The sequence below is a fragment of the Grus americana genome, chromosome 2, assembly GCF_028858705.1.
Source record: "Grus americana isolate bGruAme1 chromosome 2, bGruAme1.mat, whole genome shotgun sequence".
In the NCBI taxonomy this organism is placed as follows: domain Eukaryota; kingdom Metazoa; phylum Chordata; class Aves; order Gruiformes; family Gruidae; genus Grus; species Grus americana.
This window is the reverse complement of record NC_072853.1, coordinates 132,709,277-132,735,117: the sequence shown is the minus strand read 5'-3', so window position 1 is coordinate 132,735,117 and position 25,841 is coordinate 132,709,277. Positions and strand designations below refer to the sequence as shown.

General features: G+C 41.0%; 2 protein-coding genes across 13 annotated transcripts in view; one reads left to right on the top strand and one right to left on the bottom strand.

The window, feature by feature from the left end:
- The window catches only part of HNRNPA2B1 (heterogeneous nuclear ribonucleoprotein A2/B1), a 17,217-nt gene extending 4,745 nt beyond the window's left edge, over positions 1–12,472 (bottom strand). For 2 of the 9 annotated variants that reach the window (XR_008575742.1, XM_054815580.1), the window contains exons 1-10: positions 12,339–12,472; positions 6,701–6,811; positions 5,663–5,809; positions 4,244–4,454; positions 3,824–3,925; positions 3,654–3,734; positions 3,040–3,102; positions 2,438–2,557; positions 2,054–2,176; positions 936–1,018 (exon numbers count right to left, since the gene is read on the bottom strand). Coding sequence is in view for 6 of the 9 variants with exons in the window: in XM_054815580.1 (XP_054671555.1) it covers positions 957–1,018; positions 2,054–2,176; positions 2,438–2,557; positions 3,040–3,102; positions 3,654–3,734; positions 3,824–3,925; positions 4,244–4,454; positions 5,663–5,809; positions 6,701–6,811; positions 12,339–12,368 (1,050 nt within the window). In the remaining 3 variants the exon portion in view is untranslated. Of the gene's footprint in view, positions 1–295; positions 781–935; positions 1,019–2,053; positions 2,177–2,437; positions 2,558–3,039; positions 3,103–3,653; positions 3,735–3,823; positions 3,926–4,243; positions 4,455–5,662; positions 5,810–6,700; positions 6,812–10,838; positions 11,294–12,338 lie in introns of those variants that run through there. The other 7 variants (XM_054815579.1, XM_054815581.1, XR_008575743.1 and 4 more) reach the window with 7 other exon arrangements.
- On the top strand, positions 11,592–25,841 carry CBX3 (chromobox 3). Of its 4 annotated transcripts, none has more exons than XM_054815608.1 (6): positions 11,592–11,808; positions 14,449–14,499; positions 18,268–18,410; positions 19,942–20,107; positions 21,465–21,559; positions 23,122–25,841. In XM_054815608.1, exons 2-6 carry the CDS (start codon positions 14,476–14,478, stop codon positions 23,246–23,248), a joined length of 555 nt encoding a protein of 184 aa, XP_054671583.1. In that variant the 5' UTR covers positions 11,592–11,808; positions 14,449–14,475; the 3' UTR covers positions 23,249–25,841. The 4 variants fall into 4 exon arrangements, with proteins under 4 accessions (XP_054671583.1, XP_054671584.1, XP_054671582.1 ...); XM_054815607.1 differs by lacking the exon at positions 11,592–11,808 and adding an exon at positions 12,630–12,747; XM_054815609.1 differs by lacking the exon at positions 14,449–14,499 and having other exon boundaries at positions 11,593–11,808.

The following is a 25,841-nucleotide window of genomic DNA, read 5'->3' as shown; positions in this document are numbered from 1 at the left end:
TTCTCTTGTACTAGACCTGTGTCCCTGGAAGAGTACCTCGCTGGGGATATTTCCTTTCCTTGCCATTGAAGAAGCAGCATCTAAAAGATCTAAAAAGGTGTTTCTCCTTGCAGAGATATCCCTTAAGTTATCTAGATATTTTAAACCTGATCATTTACAGACAACATTCTTTTTTCTGACCAGCATTTAATTTTACATGTACAACAATAGCTTTATATTATTTGTGGGACCTTATACTACCCACTCCTTGCCTTATTTTACAATATTAAAAAAAAAAATCTAAAATTACACAATATTTCCTTTAGAATTATTTTATTAAATCATAAATGTACAACAGCTTCTTAACTCTACACACGCACTTAAATTTTTAAAAGGAAAACGTTATGTCTTATTACACCATGATCCTGGCTAATAGCTTTTCAAAACTTTGAGAAAAATCTTAAAAAAGGTTTCACATGTCACCTGAAACTTACAAATTTAACATTATCAAAGGAATGCTTCTACACTTACAAAGACCACTAGAAAGAAACAACAATTAAAAAGCTAAGAAACTGTCTCAAAGGCATTTTTACAATCCTTCCTCCACAGTAAGGTAATGTTATTAAATAATCCAAATCCATTCACAAAATGGCTCTCTGCATCTGCTCTGGTGTCTTCTGCCATATCACTGCATATTTATGCATGACTGAGATAAGTGTTTCCTTAACATTGTTATTTCGATAACCTGAAGCTGTTCTGTTACCTCTGGGCTCTCATCCTCTCCTATTTATACAGTGAAGCCTGTTTCAACAGAAGTAAAGAGTAAAAAAATAGGTTATGAAATTATTCATCTAACCATTTTTTAAAGGAAAGATAATATCATCCTAAAAAAGCTTTTAACTCCTGCAGCTACTCTCAAGAATCACTGCAATTTTAACACTTATAAACATACTTACCCATGGCATGCTTGCAGAAACTCAGTAACGGCTCCTCCCTCCATATCCACCACTTCCTCCACTGCCCCCTGGACCATAGTTTCCTGCAATTGCAGAAAAAGAAGAAACAGAGCAGTTACATCTGTATGCTTTTTAAATCTAGGAGTGCTCTTGATTCTGTATGAAGATTAACATCCTCTTTACTTCCAGAGATGGCAATACACAACAAAGATTTTAACATTTCACTGTCTTCCTCTAAATAACCTCCAACAACTGCCACAAGAACTACATGCTGAAATCTTAGAAGATTCAACAGTGTCACATCTAATTTGATGCACTGTACTGTCTTCCACCTCTGAGGGTTGACTTTATTTGCACGCTAAACCTTACAAGAACGGGCTTCGTCTTTCACTTTCCATTTCACAAGCTTTACATGTGCGTATTAAATAATATTTAGACAACAAAAAGCAGAAAGTGTCAGAAAAAAGTGACACTACAACAAGAGGGGGAAAAGAAGAAATCCTAGCAAGTTTAGTGGACATTAACTAGACTCTACGAATAGTGTGAACTGATAGCAGAGAACATGAAACTTGGCTAAAAATCTTTACAGACTTGAAACTGCAAAACATTTCATAACATTCTGGAAAAAGTTAGTACCTTTTCATTTATCTTTTAAATAACAGTAATAATTTTTCCCAAGACAAGCTTCAATCTCAAGATAAGAAATTGTAGCCAACTTGCAGAAAGAACATGAGCACTACAGTCCATCTACTGCAGAAGTTATACAACATCTACATATCAATCTTAGAACCATAGAATGGTTTGGGTTGGAAGGAACCTTTAAAGGCCATCTAGTACAACCCCCCACCATGGGTGGGGACACCTTTCACTAGATCAGGTTGCTCAAAGCTCCATCCAACCTGTCCTTGAACCCTTCTTCCAGGGATGAGGCATCCACAACTTCTCTGGGCAACCTGTTCCTCTGCCTCACCACCCTCAGTAAAGAATTTATTCCTTTTATCTACTCTCTTTTAGTTCAAAACAGTTACCCCTTGTCCTATCTTCCCTTCCACTCTCCCAAAAGACTAAAGCCCACCCACTCCATTTGACTCCAAGGCAGGTCAGGACATATACAATACCTCCACCATATGGTCCCCCCATGTTCCTGCTGCCACCAAAATTTCCACTCTTCATTGGACCGTAATTTGAAGGTTGTTGGTTGTAGTTTCCAAAATCATTATAGTTTCCACTTCCATAATTGCCTGATCAATACAAAAGGGGAGAAATACCTAGATGAGCTACAACTCACACGGCCCTCACAAAGTTATCTCATTATTAGAATTTTAAAATAAAGTACAAAATCACACAGGTATTCCGGTAGTGTATGCAACAAACTGCTTTTTCATACTATTTGGAAAACAAACATTTAGACAACATTTACAATTCCCCCCACCCCCCGCCTCAAATCTCAAATGACATTCACTAATTCACAACTGAAATGCCATTTCAAGCCAGTAGGTTACCTCCTCCATAGTTGTCATAACCACCTCCATAGCCCCCACCCTGGTTGCCATATCCAGGTCCTCCTCCACCATATCCTCCTCTTCCTCCTCCATAACCAGGACTGCCACCAAAGTTGCCACCTATGACAATATAATCCTTTAAAATAAACTTTTCAGTATAGAAGGCAACTAAATTCTACAGAATTAGAGGATATTCTTCCATTTAGAAATCTACAGGGGAAGAGAAGGGTAGGAGTTTTGTAAAGAAATTTTTATGAACACTGTTTTTAAAGGCACATACCAACTCCCACTCTAACTGAATTGTGACCAAAACCCACCAGACTGCCTAAAAGACTCAATTAAAGGGCTTAATTAAATTCTTGTTTTTTCAGGAAATTTAAGAAACACTGCCATTCTAAAGAAAAGAAAGGGGTATGGTTGTCCCAGAAATAACCATACAAATTACCATATAAAGGTTTACCATGAGCCAACAGCCATGTGTGTTTCCTTAAGCCAAGAAAATGGCTTTGGTAATTAATATAAATTTTACACAACCGTAAGTGAATGTAAAAATGTTTCTGAATGAGAGAAAAACAACAACCACCACCAAAAAGTAAACTAACCTCCAGGTCCTCCACCATATCCGTTATACCCATCACCAAATCCACGGCCACTTCCATACCCATCTGTTGGAGAAAAACCCCAAAGTATTTCAATGCATCTGAGCAAACTAACTGAATTCTCAAACCCCTATGACCGTAAGAACCAAATTTCAGACATTATTGATTAAGCACACATACACTTGAATTTAGAATAATATATGGGAAATAATACATCCAATCATCGCTTTACATCTTCTATCTTCTTGCATTTGTAAGGCAACCAGTTTTCATTTTGAACATAGCCCTTACACTGTACAAGTCAGGCAAGTGCTGCGTAGATTTACAGAGGAAAACCCCCGGAATTTCTTAACAAAATTATTAAGGTTCACTTTAGCTTTTAATGAAATCCTTAAAAAAACTCAAAAAACAACCAAACAGCAAAAGCTTCATTTTACTGAATATGCACATAATCAATTTGTGTACTACAGAAAAGGTTTGCAAGTTATTTTTCCCAAAAATTCTGTAACTGCCACAGCTGCATTTAAATTAAACAGCAGTAGCTTCCAAAGTTACCCAGAACTAGAAAGACAGTATAAATAAGAAAAAATAAAATGCTACAAACATGCCTGTCTTACCGGCTCCCCCTCTGAAATTGCTGCCAGGTCCAGGACCAAAGTTGCCACCCCCTCCACGTGCATCACCAAAACCAAAGTTCCCTGTCATAGTTTAACAATTACAAGCAGTGAGATAATGGAAAGTGAACACAAAACCCAACCACAAACCATTAACCGTTACTTGTACATACCTCCTCTCCCACTCCTAGAATTTTGAACTTCCTGCATTTCCTGTCTAGAGAGAGCTTTCCTTACTTCTGCATTATGGCCATTGATGGTGTGATACTTCTGCACTGTAACCACATCAAATAAGATATCATCAGCACGTAAATGCTGATCTGGCAACAAATCAGGCTTCCAAAAATGAAGTAATTTCCAAAATAATCCATACATATTCCCTATCATCTAAAAAACCCAAAATACCGTATGATTCTTATGCAAAGAAGGCAGTACTTAATGCAAAATATATGTTCCCACACAATTCGCCAAATTACGATGTAGCAAATATACATGCACATAACTAATGCCATTATTTCTAAAGTTTAGCTTTACACAATTACTATGACTGCAAGGATTAATACTATCAAATGAGTGAAATGAAGCTTACTTACATACAATTTTATCCACAGGATCATGGTCATCAAATGTAACAAATCCAAACCCTCTCTTTTTACCAGACTGTCTGTCAGTAATAATTTCAATAGTGTCGATCTTTCCGTATTCCTCAAAGTAGTCACGAAGGTGGTGCTCTTCAGTGTCCTCTTTAATACCGCCAACAAATAGTTTTTTCACAGTAACATGAGCACCAGGTTTTCCAGATTCCTGTTAAAAGAATCCTTTAAATTACCACAAAGAAAAACAATTTCACAAATCACTATTTTGCCAGGATGTCAGGAATGGAATACAATGCATGTCCCTGCAACCTTGCTAGGGGGTGGGGTGTGCTTCTGGGAGGGAAGTTACATGGGGTAATTTAGAGGTTTTTTTCCTCCCCCATTTATGTCAAAGCCTTAAAAGCACTGAAAAAGGTACAGATGAAAGTGCTATGAAATGCATAAAAGGAAATAAAAAGCCTTTAAATATATTTACAGAAAATGTAAGATCAACTCTGAAAGAACTGTTAAGTATTTAATAACTTAAACTGGAGCACGATTTTTATAACTGAAACAAAGATGTCAGCTTCCTCTGCCCATTTCCCCAACAACAGCAAAACCTGTATTCCACTCGTAAAGTGGAAAGCAAACAGCAAAGGTCCTTCAACCTCAGTGAACCACAGCTACGAATTTTAACCTCTATTCAAAAAATGAAGACAACTCCTCACATGCATAGGTTATTTTTACACTTTGAGCATGATATCCAAGCTGCTGCACTAGGTAGGGATGACTTATTCTAGAATCTGCACTTGCTCCTCAAGTAACCTCTGTGCCACAGTAATCTGGCTGAAAAGTTTACAGGTGTATTCCATTCCTGTGCACACAGCTAATTTGTACCCTAGAGTTTAAAACCAAACATGCCTGGGGCTAAAACCAGAGTAGTCCTAAGATGATTTTGTACACCACCACTGGGAAAAAAGTTTCCCTACTACATTCTCTATTTTCAGTCGCTTCAGTTATATACCTTTTAGAAATACCCAAAAAGATCTTGGAATAGAGTTGGGAGAAATCAAAAGGAGTTTATTAATTTGAGATTTAGTAACAGTAATCATTCCAGAAAAGAGTTAATTTGGAATTTGCATAATTACAGGCATGCAACATGTTGTCACTAACAATACTTTCAGACCCCAGTTGTGTCCCTTGCAGACATGATTCTACAACCAGAATAACTTAATAATTCACTGTAGTAATAGGCATTTATGTAATAGTGTCATTTAACAGACAAAAGTGTGTGGAAATGGTACCCCAACTATGGCCTTTTAATTAGAGATTTTAAACCCAGGCAATTTCAAACAAGAACAAAGCATAACTGTCTAATCAAAACAGAGGTTCCTTTTTCAAAGCATGAAAACAATTTGCTTTTAGAGCCATACTTACCTCTCTAGCCACAGCTCTCTTAGGTTCAACCACCCTTCCATCAATCGTGTGAGGTCTTGCAGCCATGGCTGCATCAACTTCAGCCATGGAGGAGAATGTTACAAAACCAAACCCCCTTGATCTTTTGCTTGCAGGATCCCTCATTACCTAAAAATAATAAACACATTTAAACCATTTCTACCTGTCTCATGTTAAGCTGAATACTAACAACATCTGGAGAAAACATGTAAACTTTATTTACATTTTCCTTGATTTGATTTCAAAAAAGTAGCAGGCTATGCTGATTAAGTACATGAACAGTACTGCTTAGCATCACAGAAATTCTAACCATCGTCCTCCAAGACGCTATCCGTAACTCAGAAATGCTGCTATTATCAGTGATGTACAGTTATATTTATGGTTGTTTTATCAAAAAATCAAACATTTAAGCTCTCTGAAGACCACAGACTTTAAATCTGTGTTACAAAATATGTATTTACTGCTCCCAAAACAAATTCAGTGGAGGAACTTCTGCAAAAGTCCCTGGAGATACTTAAAAAGATGTATAGACATGGCACTTAGGGACATGGTTTAGTAGCAGGCTTGGCAGCATTAGGTTTATGGTTGGACTTGATGATCCAAAGGGTCACTTCCAACTAGATGATTCTATGAAAACATGACACAGAAGGCTGCTTACCATGATACCAGCTTTCTGCCAAGGGTTACCAATCACACAGATGTAACAGTGCTCTGTGTAAGCACTCCCTAATGCACTTCAGCCAATGACACCCAAGTTAATTTTAAACCATTGAAATCAGTGGTTAGAGATACTCTGGCAGATTTTACAGGAAACAGATGGTGAGTGCTCCCTAACTCTATTAACAGAGTTTGCAAGGAAAAGTCTATGCATAGCTTCAATGGGCCAAATTACGTATAAACTAACCAACTGTACACTTAAGAACATTTAGTATTTCATCTCTTCACTAAGCTATCCAGGAAACAAACTCTCCAGGTTTACAATTTCTATGCCATCATTGTGCATTAGTGTGCCAAACTTACCACGCAGTCTGTAAGCTTTCCCCATTGCTCATAGTAACTCCTCAAGCTTTCCTCTGTTGTTTCAAAGCTTAAGCCGCCAATGAACAGTTTGCGGAACTGCTCCTTTTCCCTCTATCACAGAAAAGAAGATAACATTAATTTAATTAACAATACCCCCTCTGCATCAGCATAATTAGACACTAAGTAAGATTTTTAAGCGTCAAAAACTTTCAGCAAGACGTATTTTTCAAAATCAGGCTTGGCTTTTCTAAATGTTCCACCACTATCCAAGAAATGAAGCAATTTACGCAATTCCACTTAAAAAAAAAAGTCCACTTCTACAATACACATTTTAATAACGTGCTTCTTCCCAATACTAAGAACAAGGGACCACACTCAAAGACTTCCAGAATAGTCCTTTCAAAGATCTTTAGAGGATGCTTTTTAAAGAAAAGGAAAATAAAAACAAACCCAGAAGTTCTTATTACAGATAACACGAATTCATTCATACTGATTCTATTCCAGATGGCAATTATTTAAAAAAAAAAAAACCATTCTGGCTCAAATTGTTGTACATGAATACTACCATGCTATTTACCCAAGGCATTAAAAGTAAAATAAATGAAGATACAGCTAAAGATGTTCTAAAACAGGTCGCTGATTCTTATTTTTTCCATCAATTATTACAACGAATGAAAGCTGGATCATCTGTAAAATTAATCTGGGATACTGCACCATTGGAATTTGTCGCTAGACTAATCACCCTCAACAGCAGTGGTATCAAAACTAAGTGGATTCCCTTTAAAACAGAAACGTGAATAATACATATTTGCATGTGTCCACTACTATAAACTGTACTTTCAGCAAGACTTTGTCCTATTACTTCTCAGAGAAATTATCACTGTGCTTGTTCAGCAGAAATTTCTGCTGTGATGACAAGTACATGATTAAAAAAAACTCGGGACCAATAGTAAGGTATTAAATTTACTATTTTGTAGGTAGTATTATACCAAAGTGGGAAGGACAACCTTCCAACCTCTACCAGTTGAAAGTACTTTTATACTAACTTCTTACACAAAGCAGATATCGTTGTCATTTTCTACACACAATAGCATCACTACATCATACATTTTGCAATTTTGTATGTCCAACAGCAACAATTACAAAAAGGCACTAAAAAGTAGTCCCCTTCCACAAAATTTAAGATTTCAGAATGTTGTTTGAAAGAGAACTGTCCTGCTAGGGACACGAGAACTCAAATGCAATGATTACTTCAGCTTTCTACTGTTACCTAGTTTTAAAAATCAAGAAAATCTGCTTGGGTGTTTGGTTTTGCGTTTTCTTTAGGTTGGCGGTTGTTTTTGGAACAGCCCAAACCCTGCATAGTTAGCTATAGCTGACAAACACAACACGACCAACTATGCACTTAACACTAGGATAAATTTTAAGAGGAAGTTAGACAATCAATGACAAACAAGGAGATTTGGAAAATAAGCAAAATAGTTCAGTGAACAAAGGCTTTTAAAAGTATTAAGCCGACATGTTTTCTGAGGTTGTCCAAGGCAGGCCTGGATCTAGATGCATGTAACAGGTAGACAATTACTGTAGGTAGTACTGAATCACTTTTTTGTTCAAAATGCATCACCCTATTACCAGCTTGAGATACTGCACTCTGACACGGAAGTCAACTATTAGAAAAATGAACTTTTTCTCTGCCAAAAAAAATACTGTATTTGAGAACAAGCAATTTAAATGTCTCTTAAAACACCTGGAATCTGCTGTTAGATCTAGCGTTTTTTCTCCTAAGGAACACAGAGGAAGCTAATACTGTCTCCTTGTACAGACAAGCGAAATGAGACACAAGAGTTTAAAAGCAGCAAGCCCACGTCAAGTTTCCTTTCACCTCATCTCTTAAAAGGAATACAGGAAAGGATGCTGCATATCAGACTTGAACTAAAAAGTCATATGCTGCAAGTCATACTGTCATTTATAATTTGAGTAGGCTAGCAGAGAAATATTTTTAAACAACGATACTGCCACAAAAATCCTCCCTTTGAAATACTTAATTTCTGCTGCTTGAAAATTAGGGACTACTTGCTACAGTCTCACAGGCCCACAAAAGACACTTTTTCATACAGAATCGATTGTCATGTGCCTAATAACACATTTATATTCTTATAAAAATATGAGAATCAAGCAAATTTAGTAGACGGGTAGACTTTTTCCAGTTTGAAAACAGTTATAAACATGTAAATGAAACTCAATGAAAGAATGGAATATATCAGTTGTAACAACTACATTTGTTTTTCAAAGGACAAACACATACCACACATTACTAATAAACATTAAACAGAATAACAACACACTTTACAGATGTATAAATTTTTAGTAACTGTAATCTACTGCATATCAAGTGTCATGCAGGACATGCCCTGCCCAGAACACCACCTAGGGACCCACACACTTCAGGACACTGCAGTAACAAAATTCACTACCAGTTCTTCACTTAAAACCACTGTGTGAAAATATCATAAACACGTTATTCCACTAATACATGCAAAGCCTCTGGATGTAGAGAAACTACTTGTCTTAAATGTGCCAGTTTTAAGAAGCTCTGGTTAGTCTAGCATTAACCTCCCACCAGGGTCCAGTGAGTTCTGACCATCTGAAGTTTATGCTGAAGCTGTAAAATCCATGACAAAATTATTACCACTTCAGTCCCTCTCAGAATCTTGATGAAAATTCTTATTTGGTAAAAACAATCCCCCCATACATACAACCCACCCCACCAAGGCCCACAATATAAAAGCTGCAAGAAAAACCTCTTTCAAGATTGCCATAGTACACTCTGTGGAAGGAACAGAGTTTGAGAGGAAATCTTTATGAACTCTGTAGAATCTTCATCAGTGCTTATTTTAAGCCTTCCTTCATAGGTTTAAACCAACACTTCAAAGGACTGGAAAACGCATAGCCTTTGCTGGAAAATTCATCATAGGAGCAAGAAAATGCGTTTCATATAGCAATAATGTGTGCACAAATACTCCAAGCTGACTGCAGACTTCTGCAGAGCTAAGAACTCGAGTAACAAAAATGGTTAACAGAGACAAGCAAGTGTGATCTATAAACTACTGTGGCTAGGCCTGCCACAAGCAAAGCTGGGTTTACTGGTCCCAGACTAAAGTGACACTGCTCTCTCTCCTCCTCCGCCTCAAGCGCCCCCTCAGCCCCTGTCCTCCAGGGCTTTGCAGTGCAACAGCCCGGTTATCCCCCTTCCCCCACCCCCTGATGTTATCAGGGGCGAAGCGGTTACCGCGCCGGCTCCGCCATGTGGCGGATATCAGGAAAACAGGGGCCCCCGCAGCTAGAAGGGGAAAATGGCGCCCAGAAGCAGCCGTCGCCTCCAGGGACAGTGATGCGGCGGGAAGAACTTCTGGAAGCACCGACCCCAGATGAAAAAGAACAAAACCAAACCAAAACACCCGGGTCCTCGGGATAAACAGAAACCAAGTGCTGCAAACCGCTTCTAGCGTGCGCCTACACACACGGTACGAAGAAGAGCTCGCCAAGCTCTTTTTACCGCCCCCGCATATCCTAGGCGACTACAGCTGCCTGCCCGCCTCGCAGGCCCTGCTGCCCTCCCAGCTTACCCGCTTTCTCATCCTCGGAGCGAGTCCTCACAGCCTCACGCACAAGCGATTCTCGGCGCCGCCATTTTACCCCTCCCCCTTGCCACCGCCATTACTAGCAGCACCACCCCAGCCATCAGCACCTCTCCGGGCAACTCCCCGGACCTCCATAGCCCCGTATCCCCCTCCTCCAGCGCCACCTTAACGGCAGCTCGGCTAACGGGTACGCCAAGCGCTTTAAGAACTCGCCACCCGCCATGCACGGCCACCGCAGTTTCCGCCTCCTCTCTCGGCTGCGCAGCAGCGCCAACAGCCGCTTCCAGAACCTTCCCGCTAACGCTTCCTCTGCGGAAAGACATCCAGCCCCCTACCCGCGGCGCACCGACCGGGAGCCAGCAGCGGCACCCGGACGTGCTCTGACAAGGGCTCAAGCCCACTCGTAACGCCCAGACACAGAAAAATTCACTCCGTACGCATAAACAGACGTGCCACCCTCCTCAAAAGGAAACTCTGCGTTTTCCCTTTTCACGTACCATATTCTTCATGGTTTACGTATTCCTGCTTGAGAGTACCGTACAACTGGTCAGTAATGGCTGCCTTAACTGTTACGTAATTTGAAATTCAGCTCCACGTAGTGCTAGCGCCCTCCTTCTCCGGCCCAGGCTCGCTTCCGAGGTTTTAGGTTTTTTTTTAAAAAAAAAAAAAAAGCTTGAATCTGGAGCTTAAATATCTCCAAAGGGGCAGCAGTTCTGTATAAAGCCCCTACGTGTTTTTATCACGTAATAAAAAGTCATCAACTCCGTTAGTAATGGCTGTCTCCGAAATGAGCCGAAGGACCCGTGGTCGTCGAGCTTATCCGCTTCGACAGTCGCCGGAAAAAGCCGAAACGGCAATGGAAGCCCATTCGACTCGCTTCGGCAATTTCCGGAATTTGCCGAAGCAGACAAGAATGGCGCTCGGAACCTGCTCGGCAATTTCCGGAGAAAAAGACGCAGCAGTCATCGACTATTCAAGCCGTTCGGCAATTTCCGACAACGGAAGAGACTCGGAGCCGAAACGGCCCCGATCACGACTAGCACCGCGTCGTTTTTCCGGAAATTGCCGAACCACTCCGAAGACTCAAACCTCAAAGCGGGGGGTTATAATTAGCCGAAGGCGGCTGGTATCGCCCCCACACATGCACTCGTTGCCCTCCCCGCGGCCACCCGTGGTACTGGCAGAGAGCGGGCGGGAGCAAAGCGCACCCCCGAAATCTCTCCCTGTTGTTGGCGGCCTGGCCCCTTCCGCCTCCGCCCGGGCAGGAGGAAGCGTAACTACCCAGATTTTGGCGCCAGCGCCGACACATCGCGGGGGCCCGGGAAGCAGCGGAGGGAGGGGGACTTCGCCGCAGCCTGCTCCGCTAACATCGGGCGCGCCGCCCGCTCCGGCGCCCTGTTCTTCCTTCTTTCCTTCCCTCCCTCCCTTTTTCGCTCTTCAGCGGCTTCGCGCGCACCGCGACAAAGGGTGAGTGCTGCCGCCCGGCGCACCAGGGAAATGGCGCTGGAGCTGCTCCTTTCTTCCCGCCCCCTTTTCTCCCCCCCTCCCCCCCCCCAGCTCCCGGGGATAGCCAGCGCAGATCCACCCGCGGCTCCTCAGCCGGAGCGAAGCCTCCCCAGCCGACTCCGACCCCTGTCCCCACTAATAAAAGAGTTTTCGAGCCCCCCCCTCATCCAATACTTTCCGAAGGCCCTTCGCTCCTCCTCGCGCCCTCGCTAACGACTAGGCCTCCCCGCCGCAACACGGGAAATGGCCGCGCTCCAAATGGCCCCCTCAGCCACGCCACAACGAGCTCCAAACCTACCCCGACGCTCCCTGCCCGCCCTCCCCACTCCTGGGGCTCGCCAAGGCCACCCTCTCGCACCGACTGAGGGCCTTGCTCTTGGGCGGGCGGCAGCCGCTCCGACCTAACGCGCCCTCATGGCGGCGGCCATCATGGCGGCTGCAGTTACCGGGCGCCACGGGCCCGTTCCCCCGCCTTGCAGCCCCCGGCTCACCCAGTCGCTTTCTCTGTCGCCGCGAGGCATCTTCCTTCTTTTGGACGCCTGACGCGGTCCTGCGCTAGCCCCCCGTGGGAGAGACGTCTTGGCCCCCCTCCTGTGCTGGCGGCGACGACGGTAGGAGGTTGCAGCTCGCGCGTAGGCGGTGTCGTGCGCTCTGCCCCGTCAGCCGCCGGCGCGCAGTGCTCGGTCAGCCCAGCCCCGCCAGCCGCCGCGCCCGCCCTGCGCCGCGCCGCCGCCCAGCCGCTCCCCACCCCCTCCCTCCCTCCCTGCCTCCCTCCCTCCCTCCCTTCCCCCACCCCCCGCCTCAACCCCCCTCAGATGTCGCTGTTGCCGCCGCTGCTCAGTGCGCGCAGGGCGAGAGCGAGGAGGAGACGGGAGACCCGAGCGGCTGGGCACCATTGAAGTCTGTATCCTTCTCTCTCTCCCTCTTTCTCTCGCTCCAGCCGCCTACTTGCCCCCTCCCCCCCCGGCTCCCCTTCCCTCTGCGCCCCGCGGCGCGGGCCTTGCCTGCGGGCCGCCGCCAGGAGATGCGGGGCGCAGCCCGCCCGCCCTCCTCACCTCCCTCCCCCCCCCCCCCCCCCCCGTCAGTACGCCGCCGCTTCCTTGGCGGCGGGGGGTAACGGGCGGACCAGGGCTGCCGGGGGGCTGCGGCCCCAGCGCTTCCACGGCGTCTCCTGGCCCGCGCGGGAGGGAGGGACGGCCCCGGAGCGAGCGGGCTTTGCCGCGGGGAAGGAGAGGGCTGCGCCGGGGGGCGGGGGCAACGGCACCCGCGCGGCGGCAGGCGAGCTCGGGAGACAAAGCCGGCCCGCCACCGTTGAGGGGTGGCCTCCGCGACCGGGCGTCCCCGCTCCGGGAGGCGGTGGCGTGTGTGTGCCGGGCCCGGGGGAAACGTGGCGGGGTGGGGGAGGCGGCGTGGAAGGGGCCCTGGCGGCGGGGGCGCGGCGCACAGGGCCCGCCGGGCGGCGGCGGCGGTTGCCCGGAGCGGGAGCGGCGGGCCCCCTCCCCCGGCCCTCGCTGTGGGGCGGTGGGCCGGCCCCGCGCCGCCCGGGGCAGTCCCGTTAGCTCGCCCGGGTCGTCCCCGCCGGCCTCACGTGCGCCCACCACAGGCCCGAGGCGCAGCCTCCGCCAGCAGGCCTCCGCAGGGCTCTGCCTTTATTTTCTGCTGGGGGTGGCACGGGGTTTTTATTATTGTTATTGTTGCTTCTTTTCCCCTTCTTCCTACCTTTCAAACGGGGACAAGACAAGCTGCTCTCCCGCCGGGGCACTAGCCCCTGCCCTTCTCCCACTGCACCTACCCCACTGCCTATGGGACTTGCCAAAATCTACCTCCCGTGTCAGGGGAGAATTGGGCGGGATTGCTGAGTCCGAGAGGTTTTCTGGCCTTGAAGGACTTTCTCTTTTGCCTTGCCCAGGCATATGGGGAATTCTAACAGTTCTATAGTTTGCAGTGGGGCGGGGACAATACATGCCTAAGGAGGTGGCCAGTGTGAAAAATGACATGGAAAAGGGGATGGATTGTGTTCAACATCATTTGCGTAGGTTAAATATGTAGCGCGTATAGCTTAGCTTAGTTAATATTGCTGTAGGACCTTAACTCTTGTGAACTTGAGAATCGGAAGGCAACGTTATAGTTGCATTAAGATAAATATTTGCTGTTTATAAGCATTTACTACAATGTAAGAGTAATGGGTGACTCGTTATTACACCGCAGATATGTAACTGCTCCCCACCAGATTTGCAGTTAATATACCTAGGTATATCTCGATTAACTGCTAGAGTCTGAACTCCTGTTCTATTGGGTTTAAGGAAATAAGCATCCCTGATGGTCCTCCCCCTTTTCCCTAGAAATATCTCTATGCCTTAGAAGGCCTTGGGAAAAACCTTTTTTCAACCCTATATACTACATTTATCTTGGCTAGTATAATGGTGCGTTACTGGGTTATGCCGGACAAAGTAGTAACCTACTTCTTGTTCTGGATTTAATCCATATTAGAAATGGTATATGCAGTGAATACATGGGGGTTGGAACAAGGACCATGCTTGTATTGGGATGCCTTTCTTTGAGTAATGTAAACTTCCTTTTAATTGTCATGCATTTTTCTAGTAAAAGCTCTGCAAGTCTGCAATAAAAATGGCCTCCAATAAAACTACATTGGTAAGTTCATGCACACCTAAAGTATATAAGGATTTAATCAACATTTTTTTCTTCAAACTTATAACTTGGCATCTCCATTTAAAAGATACATCCACATCTCCCCTCCCCAGCATTATTCTGACCAAAATTTCAGATCCAGAAAGTAAGGCTACTAGAAAGGACATTGTCTTTGGCTTTAATAAATATGCCATTTCTAAAGAGACTTCTTGGGAAAAAAAAATAAAGGACTCTGCACTATTTCATCTGTCCTACAGTAGAAAACACTAAGGATTTTTTTAGCCTCCTTTCAGCATACCATGTAATTCATCATATATGTAAAAAATAAAATCCAAATCATGTATTCATTTAATTTCTCCCAGTGTATTTGGGGAAAACTAATTGCCTGAGAAAAGGCAGTCTTTATGGATGAAAAATAACATTATTGGGAAATGATGTGGCATAGCTAAGATGCCTTTTGAAATGATTTTTAACAAATAACAGTTTCTTTAATTTCATAGGAGCAGAGATTATCAACCCCTCCTGGACTGTTTTAATGATGCATTCATGGATCTCAATTCCTGTAAAGCTTTGCTTGTCATTAAAATATGGACTTCTAAGGGCAGTTGGTTGCTGGTTACCATTCAGCTAATAATGATACGTAGTTTTGTACATGATACATAGCATGAGATGCATCTGATGTTGAGGCGGGGAAGTAAGCAAAAATACACGTGTACAATTCAAAATTTGGATAGCGGAACAACTGATTTATAATGCACTCAAAAGTCCTGTTCTTAAATTTACTGAAATGGTTACTGCTTGACCCAGATTGAGATATATTAAAAACTTGTATTAACTCCTGGCTTAGAAGTGCAATGGACTGCTTCCTTTATATTGTACGATAACTCTTTTAAAAGATTTCACCAAGGTGAATGTCTGAACTTTCTGTTAGTAATTGATTGCCCACTTTTCCCTAATTTGAGGAAGAAATGGAGTTAGCCAGCCTGGGGAGGGGGTGCCTCAGGGTGAGGAAAGAATCTGTGAATGCAGTATTTTTTTTTAATCTTCTGATGTTGAGAATTTTGCAGCACAGGTCAGGAAAATCAGTTATGGTTCCCATGGGAACCATAACTAATTCTGCTTCATTATGTATTTGCATGCAAAATCTAAATGTATTAAGGGATAGCGTAGCTCTGGAACTGTAATTCCGATTTTGTTACCTCTTGTATGTTAAAACCCTTCACCACAGTGTCACATCAGTGTTTTAGTCTTGCCCCTCAAAGAAAGAGTGATTATCCACTGGAGAGCATCTGCATCTGTCATATGTGACTTCTGAATGCAGAAAGGGAAACAAGCCATAGATGAGCATTCAGTGGTCAAACACCCAAGTTACAGCTTACAACATGCAATCCTAGAGAAGGGAGTCTTCAGGGATCTAGTGGACATTGAGTACCCTTTAACTTCCATCAGGTACCACGTTCACTTGTGGGCCGAGATTTACATTGGCTTGTGTAATCTCAGAGTGTACAGGTTTTTAACAAATGTTCAGTATTTCTGCAGGCTCTGCAATCAAGTGTTATTTTAATAGGTGGGAAAGGCTCAAGAGTTTGGAGACCGAACTAAATCTCTAATATTTAAAACATTTTGTTATTCCTTACTGCGCTTCAAGGAAAAAAAATACAGCCCCCCCATGACATTAATTTTCTTCTGTGGAAGATTGTATAGATACTTAAGTCTTAAAAAGTAAAAAATTGTTGCTTTGATACAGAAATCCAAAACATTTATATTTAAGTGACAAGAAATAGAGAAGCCAAAAAGAGTACCAGAAAACAATCTTCCATTGAATCAAAGAATTTTAGTCCAACAGAGAACACAGATGGAGATGTTCCCCACTTGTAGTCTGCTTGCCTTATCACCAGTAATTATAATGTTATTATTATGGTATGGTGAGTCTGTGTCTTTTTTTTTTTTTCTTCTTCCCTCAGCTTCTTTTTTTGTTTATTTGTTTTCCTCATCTCTACCTGTTCCTCTGTTTCACACTTCCATTTCTTGAAAGAAGCTGCCTTCATAGCAGAGTTGGACATGTTTTTATTTTCCTTCAATTTCAGTCTTACCTTCTTTTTCCTGTGGAGGCAAAAAAAGCCAGTGTGCTTAAGTTGACACTTTTCAGACATGAATGCTGTGGTCACAATACACCTGGGATATGCAGGCAGTTAAAATCCAATTGGAAATATGTGCTCTGTTTTAGATAATCTCTCTTCTATGCTTCCAAATCAAACCAAATGTCACATGAGATATAATCATGTACAGAAACTTGCTGTTTGAAAGAGAAACTTTAAACTTTTCCTGATCTTCATTGTTCAATTTATGGGTTGCTTACCACAGTAAAGCTATTTTGGGTAGGGAGGGAAAAATTAATTATGAAAAATAAGGGCCACAAAGCGCTTTTGGAAAGAAAGAATCGGCTTCAAATCTTCAGTTTACAAAAAGACTACAGTTTTCTTGTGTCTAACAGACATAATTTTTTACCTTTCACCACATCAAGACAAAATTCTACAAAGTCTGAAAATTTGACAGTTTCAAAATTGCTTCGCAGTATTCTCAAACTAACATTAATTCTAGAGAGAGGCCATCAAGAAAATAGAGGTGCTCTGTGATTTTTGCTTGTCTGTTTTCTGTTCTATAGGAAGTGCATTAGTGAGGAATTAGTTCTGTCCACTTTGATTTAGGGTACTGCATGACTATATGTTTTAGGAGCTTAATACTGCTCCCATTAGTTTATGGCTGCCACTTTAACAATTTCCTTATAAAGTGCAGTCCAAAACGGCAAGCAAACAGCTTTTGGTCTGCTAGTGCTCCAGAAATGTGATATGACAACATGATAGGCTTGTTCCAACCTTTTTAAGATTACGAACATGGAAATTCTGAAATGTGTCCTTCTATTACTATTTAATTGTGCCTTATTAAACTGGGAATGCCTTGAGGATGATGTGGATGTAATATTTATTTTAAGAACTTAAAGAATATTATTTGAAGTATCAAATGTAAACTTAAAACACTTATAAAGTTTTTTAAGCTAGCAAAATTTCATTTACTTGTTAAGTGCTGTACTTAAGTAGCTGTCTTAAATTTTTGCACCTTTGTGACATCTGTTTGAATGTAAGTTACATTGGTGCGTGGCTAAGAATGAGAAGGGACTGCAGTAATGGAATGCTCCTAGCATGCATCCTGTTCAATAGTTACGAGTTATTGTTGAGTGTTTTGCTTACTGTAGCAATATATTGTAAACTTTGCTCCCATCAGCTTCTCCTTTTTTTTTTTTTTTTTGGAGAAGGTAGTAACCACCTTTTCTGAGTAGCATTCCTTTCCTATTTTATGCATTTTCACAGTTCCCTTAGTACTTTACTTCTGCCTTATGCTGTTTCTTGTCCTCTGCCTTTTCACAGGCATAGAGTTAACTTCTAGAAGCTTCATAAGTTTTTGAGCATATAGCACTGCGAATTAAATTTATAAGGGGAGTGGAGACACTGAGTGTATGGACAAAAATATTTCACGTTTTTAAAAACTGGTGTTGGGTATCTCATTAAGCAACTGAAAAAAACCCAAAACGTTAACATGTCTTGCTCAGGTTACCTGACCACATGCCCTAACATAAAAGGAGTCTGAGCTTCTGGCTTTAGTGTGAATAAGTACATAATTCTTTGCTGTTTACTGAGCAAAGTTGGATTTGGCCAGTGAAATAACTGTGTAAAGCAAAAGAATGAATAATGTCATTCTGAATTTCTTTTGTAGCACAAAATGGGAAAGAAACAGAATGGCAAAGGTAAAAAAGTCGAAGAGGCAGAGCCTGAAGAATTTGTTGTGGAGAAAGTCCTGGACAGACGTGTTGTAAATGGAAAGGTGGAATACTACTTGAAGTGGAAAGGATTTACAGAGTAAGGCATTACCTTTTATTTTTTTTCTGATAGAATGCTAAATACTAACCATTTCTTTGAAATAACTGTGCAGAGAGGGAGTTGGATGATCGGGATACATTTTAAAGAACCTCAAGGGAAGGACATCCATAAATGCATATTCAAGTGGGGCAGTCAAGTATGAAAATAAAATAGAAGACATGTAGCTTAGTGTTTGTGCTACATAAAAAGTTCCAAGACTTAAAGTCCTTGCCACTGTTCTTTGATTTAGCTTTAGTGTCAGCATCTCTCAAGATAAGCTAGACTGACAGTTGTTGTGTATGTGTTGGAATGAATTGCAGGGATTTAAACTGCAGGCAGCTCTGAAGCAACGAATTTGAAGCAGATAGTTTGCTTATTATTCACTTTTCTGAACTACTCTCAAATTAGATGAATTTACATAAGGAATTCTGTGGCATGATTGCCTTCATTAGGCATACCTGAGAGGTATCTTTTGAGTCTCTTTCCCAGGACTTAGGGAAGCACGAGAAAAACTTACAGTGTACTTAAAAAGTTGATTGTTAACGGGTGCCTCGTCCCTCCTTTCCATGACGTTTTCTGGCAGACCACTGGCTGAAAAAAGGTGATGCATCTAGCATTTGAACATAAGTAGTTACATATGCAGTGATATTATTGTTGCATACCTCCCAAAGTGATTGCATTGCAACATTCTGCATTCTAGCACCTGAAATTTGTGTAGTGATAAGTGCATAAATCCAAAACACAATGTGTTTAGTATTCAGGGTTCTGATTTGAAGTTGTAAAAATATGTGTAAGTGAAAATAATTTGTAGGCATCCTGCTTGTGCAGTAGCGCTGCAGCGGTATTTGCGCATGAGGACTTCTCATGAGGTGCTTAGTTTTTGTAGGCAACATCTGTGGACTTCTTAGACTTTCAGTTAACAAAATGCATGCTCACTGGAACATTTGCAGTGCCCAGCTCTGGTCATGGAACCTTTGTTCCCTCCTCTAGTCACCTGAAGGAGGGAGATAGTTCTAGCTATAGTTGATCTCGGTGCTCGGAGACAACTTTTGAGAGCAGTCCTCATATATAGAAGCTTAGGCATACATACTTAACACTGCTTGTAGTGAGCGTTGTGTGTATTCTGTTCTCTGTAAGTCTTAGTGCTCATATCATATGATTTGTTTGCATGGACAGTCTTTAGAGGAACCAGGGAAGGGAGTTAGTTTAAATGGACGGGTAGGTTTTGGTAGGGTGGGGATTGCTTGTTTTAACTCCTGTGATCCCACCCGGATTGTAGGAGTTAATAGAGCTGCTTATTCTGTATTTCCAGTTTAAGAACTTTGCTTTTCAAAAACAGCAGAGCGTACTTCCTTCAGTCATCAAACGCAGTACATGAAGGTTACTAAAGCTAGCAACATAAGCATCCTTAGGTTTAAGAAACCTGCCTTACGTAATGAGAAAAAAATTAACTTGCTTAAGGTGAGCATATGTGGCTAGTTTTATGTTTTTCTTCTTTTCCTAGCTTTACATAAATGTTTATATGTTTCAGCGCTGACAACACATGGGAACCTGAAGAAAACTTAGATTGTCCAGAGCTAATCGAAGCTTTTCTGAACTCTCAGAAAGCTGGTAAAGAAAAAACAGATGGTGCCAAAAGAAAATCTTTGTCAGATAGCGAATCTGATGATAGTAAATCAAAGAAAAAGCGTGATTCTGTAAGTATATGTTCGTGTGCTAAGCTTTGTTTTTCCTGTGTCTCTTCCCTACCTCTCCAACCCCACCCCTGCCAAAATCCTGTTGTGACTTTGAGAATGAGACCAAACAGTGGTTTAAAAGTGTAAAAACCGCACGGCATCTGGAGCTGTGGTTTGAAAAGGGTAATCATTGATGGTTGTTAGTGAGACTATCCAAATGGTGAGTAAAAGATGATTGATTGACACGATGACTGAAAGTTCTAGCATTGTTCCGTGATGCTTACTGAATAATTGAAAGTAAGACTGTTTAAGAGTTATTTATGAATGGTATTAAGCGGTCAGTTTGTATTAAAGGAAAAGGTTCATGAAAGGAACAAAGATGAAGTTCTGTTCTGGCTTTTGTATTTAGTATATGATTTTAAATAGGTGAGCAGCAAGGTGGCAAAATGTGAAAACCAGGCATGATAGTGGAGAGGGAGTAGAAAGGGTGACTGAAGAAAGCCTGCCTTTTCTTAAAGGTATGGGTTTCTCCTACAATTTAAATAAATGAACAACATGACAAATGTAGTGCTGATGAGTACAAAATAATGCACATATAATAATGTGCTCGATAGTTCACATTTTACTCTGTAAACTTTCAAACTAACAATTTGAAATTAAACTGCTTGGCAATGTCAGTGGTTTACTGAAGACAGCTGTTGGATGTGTGGTTACTGTCAAAAAATTTGGAAGGCATCAGAAAGATTAGGTGATGAATACTACACAGAATATTTTAGTTTCTGTATAAAGTCAATTGTATGTCTTCATCTGGTACAGATGCCACTGTCTCAAAAAGGATATTGTGAACCTAGAGGAATTGATACAGAAATAGTGGTGATTTTCCTTACTACCAGTGCAATCTCAGTGAACCAAAAAGAGTTGAGGTATTCTCTAAGGATGCGGTTTCACTGTTGGCTTAAGCCAACCAAACTCTGTTGTTTTGCTGAAAAGGGTATGTTTTTCCCGCTTCCAGGAGTGCATTGGTGCTTTGCCTCTCTTGTTGCTTTTACTGGCCATGCTTGCTTATCTACAGTAAGGATTTTTAGATCACTTGTTTCATCTATTGAGCTTTCAGAAATAAATGCTAGAAACATTGATGTAAAATTCCTTCATTGTTACTTTACATGTAAATGACTTGCCCTGACAATCAGTCATGAAAAACAAAATTGTCATCTTCAGATGATTGCATGTAGTTACAGCTTTTACAATTATGTAAGGCTATATTTTTTGTTCTGATATACACATATATATACACACACAAGAATGCATATATCTAGCTCTAATGCCAAAACAAAATTTTATCTTAAACTAGATAACGATCTTCTAACTTACTCAATAGGTTGATAAACCAAGAGGGTTTGCAAGGGGTCTTGATCCTGAGCGGATAATTGGGGCTACAGATAGCAGTGGAGAGCTTATGTTCCTCATGAAATGGTAAGTCTTACATCCACCATTCTTGTCCATGTTAAGGGAGGGCAGGCAGTTGCGCTTAGGCTCATGAGATAACTTCATTTCAGCAGTAAAACAGAGAAGCTGGTAGTCTGCTTATTAACCTTGTATTCTTATAAAAACAAGGCTTCTGTAATCAGTCACTACTTAATCCTTCCTTCAAACCCCAAAATAACTTTAGTTCCTGTTGGTTCAGTTTTACAGAAGTAGAAATTTGAAAGGTAAATTCTGATAAGATATGGGAAAATTGGCATTTGTGTGGAAAAGCTGGATCTCAGTAGTGTTCTTGCTGAGGGAATGGCAGGCAGAAATCCAGCTTTACAGTTTCAATAAGCAGAAGCCAGCTGTTGGATAGCCAACCATTTAACCAACCGGTGTGCCAGCCGTTCTGCGTGCAACCAAGTGGAATTGGCAGCATTTTCTGGAGAAAGCTGAGGTTGAGATGAAGAATAAACAATATGAAGGAGAGGCTTATCATTACGGGCTAGTAAGAGGGGAAAGTCACGGAGGGAGTTTGTGTTGTTGGGAAGGTAGGTGGAGACCAGCCTCATTAGCTACAGTGTTGACAGAAGGACTTCTTGCCTTGTGAACAAGTAGGGTAAAATTAGTATTTTTTTCCAGTGTTGAGAATAAAAGAGATTGAATTAACATTGCTGGGGGTCAGATTTCTCAGGGTGGTGGGATGAGAAGAATGATAGCTTTCCACAGCCTTTGAGAAGGGCATAACTTTCTGAGTGGAGTCAGTCTGAGTGGTCTCTGGAGAAATTGTCATGTAATGTGGCCAGACTGCTGAAGATTAGTGCTTTGGAAGATTCTCTCTCCCTTCTGCTTTTTCAAATTCTCTATAAATTTTATGTGAAACTTAGAAGAGCTGCAAAATATTGATCATGACTATTTGAATTTCTGTAGTGATAATTGGCAAAATCAAACACAAATGAAACATAGGAAAATAAGCTTTTTTTTGTTCAGTTGCAGTTGATTAGTTTTTCATAATTAATTGTAGGCAACATACATAGGAATGTGTGTGCACAAAACTGACTTGTAAAAGTAGTGTACACTTTGACTTGCTTCAGATTCCATTTTAGACTGCAAAGTTTGTTTTCTTACCCAAGACAGCATCAAGAATAGCAGTATGAAATACAGCAAGTTACTTGTGTAAACGGTAAATATAATTTGGATCTAAGTATCACCTCTTAAGACTGATGGTATTGATTTTTAAAATCTCACTGAAGTTTTGATGATGCTTTAAAAGACAAAATTAGCAAAGTTTTACTTCTTTCATTACATGCTGCAATAGGTAACTGTATAAATGGTTCCTTTTGAATAGCATTTTCCTTTCAAACAGAAAAAAATATGGGAAGGGAAGGAGGATGCAGCTGTGAAACCTTGCCATTAGCATGGAAATTCTTGGTAGCTATAGTGAAAGGAATACTGAAAACTGATTTCTAGCTGACATTCTATTCAGAGTTTATGACCTATCAAGAGCTGCTAAATTTACTGAATTAATGATTATGCATTTTCTTAAATCCTACTTTCTTCTACATCAGGAAAGACTCTGATGAGGCAGATCTGGTCCTGGCCAAAGAAGCTAACGTGAAGTGTCCTCAGATCGTAATCGCTTTTTATGAAGAGCGACTAACTTGGCATTCATGCCCAGAAGATGAAGCACAATAATTGTTTGCATTGCTTTTTTATATATATGAATATTAAAACCTGAAATTTTGATTTATTAGCAATGTGAGAAGCATACATTCTAACAAGAATCAAATTTGATATTTTTTTGAAGTAGTATGTTTTGCATCAACAGCAAGTAAATAAAAGCTTTCTGCAACTTATTTCATTTATCACAAGAGAGCATTTGATACTACTACTTCCTCCATATTAGGTAAAAGCTTTTATAAAACATTCATAAACTTCCATAGTTATTACAGAGTCATAATGAATGTCTAAACCAACTCAGATGTTTTGTAGTCTTCTATACTATTGATGTGCATGTATCTTCTTTACCCAAACCTAGCCCTCTAAACCTGTAGAATCATTCTTTTTAGTATTTGGGATCACTTGGTCTCAAGAAGACCAGGTGAAAACTAACTTTGTAGTAATTTGAATGTTATCAGACTGTATATTGTTTACTTTATTGTAAATACTGGTGAACAGTGGTCAATAAAATAGTTTTATATTCTTCCTTTATACTGATAGGCTGTGACTCTTTTGAAGCGGTATGATATTTCTGAACTTTTGATATGTTAAATTCTCAATTCGTAATATATTTAATTGTCAGTTGTTTTTTGGGGGTAGATTGATTAATTACTATTGCCCCCATTGCTACTCTGTACTCACAATACCAGACAAATACCAGGCTTTGATTCTTTGTATTTTTTTCGGTGCACAATGCCTGAGGCATAGGTTTTTTTTCAGTCAGGTAGGGCCTGTGAAATGAAGGTGCTTTGGGTTAAGTCACAGATACCGTATTGCCAAGGTGTGGCTGCTGGTCACAAGGCCACGTGGCCTCTGCAGGTATACTAGGAAATCTTTGACCTGTGTTGACAGTATCAGCCTTTGCTTTAATTTCAGGTCTTAATACATGGGTATAGTGTAACTAACGGTGGTTCGGATGGAATTATTCTCGAGGCCATCACCTGAAGAATACTTACATAGCTCTGCCTCTGAAGGAGTATTTTAATGAAGATACTTAAGTCATGTACTTTAAACAAAAGCCTTTGTTTCTATTTCAGATTGAATTTTAAAATTAGTCCTGTAATCAGCTGCTTGGAGAATGCCTTCAGAAGGGCAGAAGTAAGGGGTGGGGAACTCACCTCAGGAGGAGGAAAGTTGCCTTTTCCCATTCTTTCTTCAGCTGCCATTCCTCTTTTTCACTTGCTTTCATCTACACACCTCCTTTTATTTGTGTTTTTACTACTGTGGTATAGTTTACCTTGAGCTGTGCCTCTCCATATGTCAATGGCCAAGTTTGTTTCAGAATTCCCCTTAATTTAGTTTTGACTAAAAAAAAAAAAAAATCCTGTAATACGCTACTGTCAGAGTCCTAGGTGAGACAGTTAAGAGCACCCAGCTATGTTTTCTTAGAAAGTTAAAAAAAAAAAAAGGATATTCCTGGAAACTCATATGGTGTGCTGAGGAGTGAACGAAGGAATTTAGCCTGTGCTTGATGTTCCCTCGATACTGTTTCATAAATCATTACTATAACTATTTGTCCTGACATAGTTTCAAAAGCCGTTTACATTGTGAATCAGAACTTGTCATTGTAAAACACATAATTACAGTTAAACACTGGGGTGGCTAAATTGATGCTAAATTACCTTTTTGTGTGCTTCATCTTGTCAAGTTTTTTTATTACTGGATTTGGGCAGAATTCAGTCGCCATCTATTTGTGGCTCTAGGAAAAATCTGATACCCTTGTTAGTGTGCAGATTCCCTTGCACCAGTTAATGATAAATTCAGAGCTTAGCTAGCTTCTCTTGCATGTTCTTAGACAAATTACCCTGAATTTGTCAGATATGTAAGTCTTCTACAGAGTTCATGGCTTATTTCTTTGGGGCCTATGATAAGTATATTTATACACCTATAGGATTCTGAAATCCTTGTGCTTTTTTACCCAATAGCTTGACAAATGCACGGGCTAAACAAGAATTCCAAAGCAGCATGCGTTCTCCTACCTGCTTCTTCAGTACAGAGTGCTTTTTAAAGGCTCTTAAAACTGTTATTCTACAGTTTGTGTTTTATTGTCTGAGACTTTGCAGTTTCTATACTTTGTTTTGAGTGTTGATATCAAGGTTATATGAAGTTGCTGATTTGAAGTGATACAGGTTAAACCATTGATTCAAATTATTGGTTATTTTAAGTGGTAGAGATTTTTGTTGAAAGGTTGATTCTCCTCAATTTGTAACCCTTAAAATAGAGATTTGCAACTAGATACAACTTTTACATTTTATTTGGTTCTTCTTTCCGACTATTCGTAGAAGTGCACTGTATTCACATTTAAACAGCTTTACAGCTTGTTAGACAATTATTTAGATTTCTGATTTTTTACATTACAATGATAGAAATGCTGACTGGTATTTGTTTCCTTTTTTTTTACTCCTCATTTTGTGTCAAACTGCATTTTGATAGTAATGAAATGCAACACTTTAAAATTACAAGTTATGTAAAATTATGCTGAATGTGCTGCATATATATGCAAAAAGTTAACAAATGTTATTAATTTAAAATTAACTGATTAAATAAATGAGATATCTTCTGTAGTTAG

What these genes read in the sequence shown, in the direction of transcription:
- CBX3 (XM_054815608.1), top strand. Translation starts at nt 14,476, where the DNA reads ATGGCCTCCAATAAAACTACATTG. An exon ending in CCTCCAATAAAACTACATTG is followed by an intron (nt 14,500 to 18,267) that starts GTAAGTTCATGC and finishes TTTCTTTTGTAG; the next exon opens with CACAAAATGGGAAAGAAACA. An exon ending in CAAAGAAAAAGCGTGATTCT is followed by an intron (nt 20,108 to 21,464) that starts GTAAGTATATGT and finishes CTTACTCAATAG; the next exon opens with GTTGATAAACCAAGAGGGTT.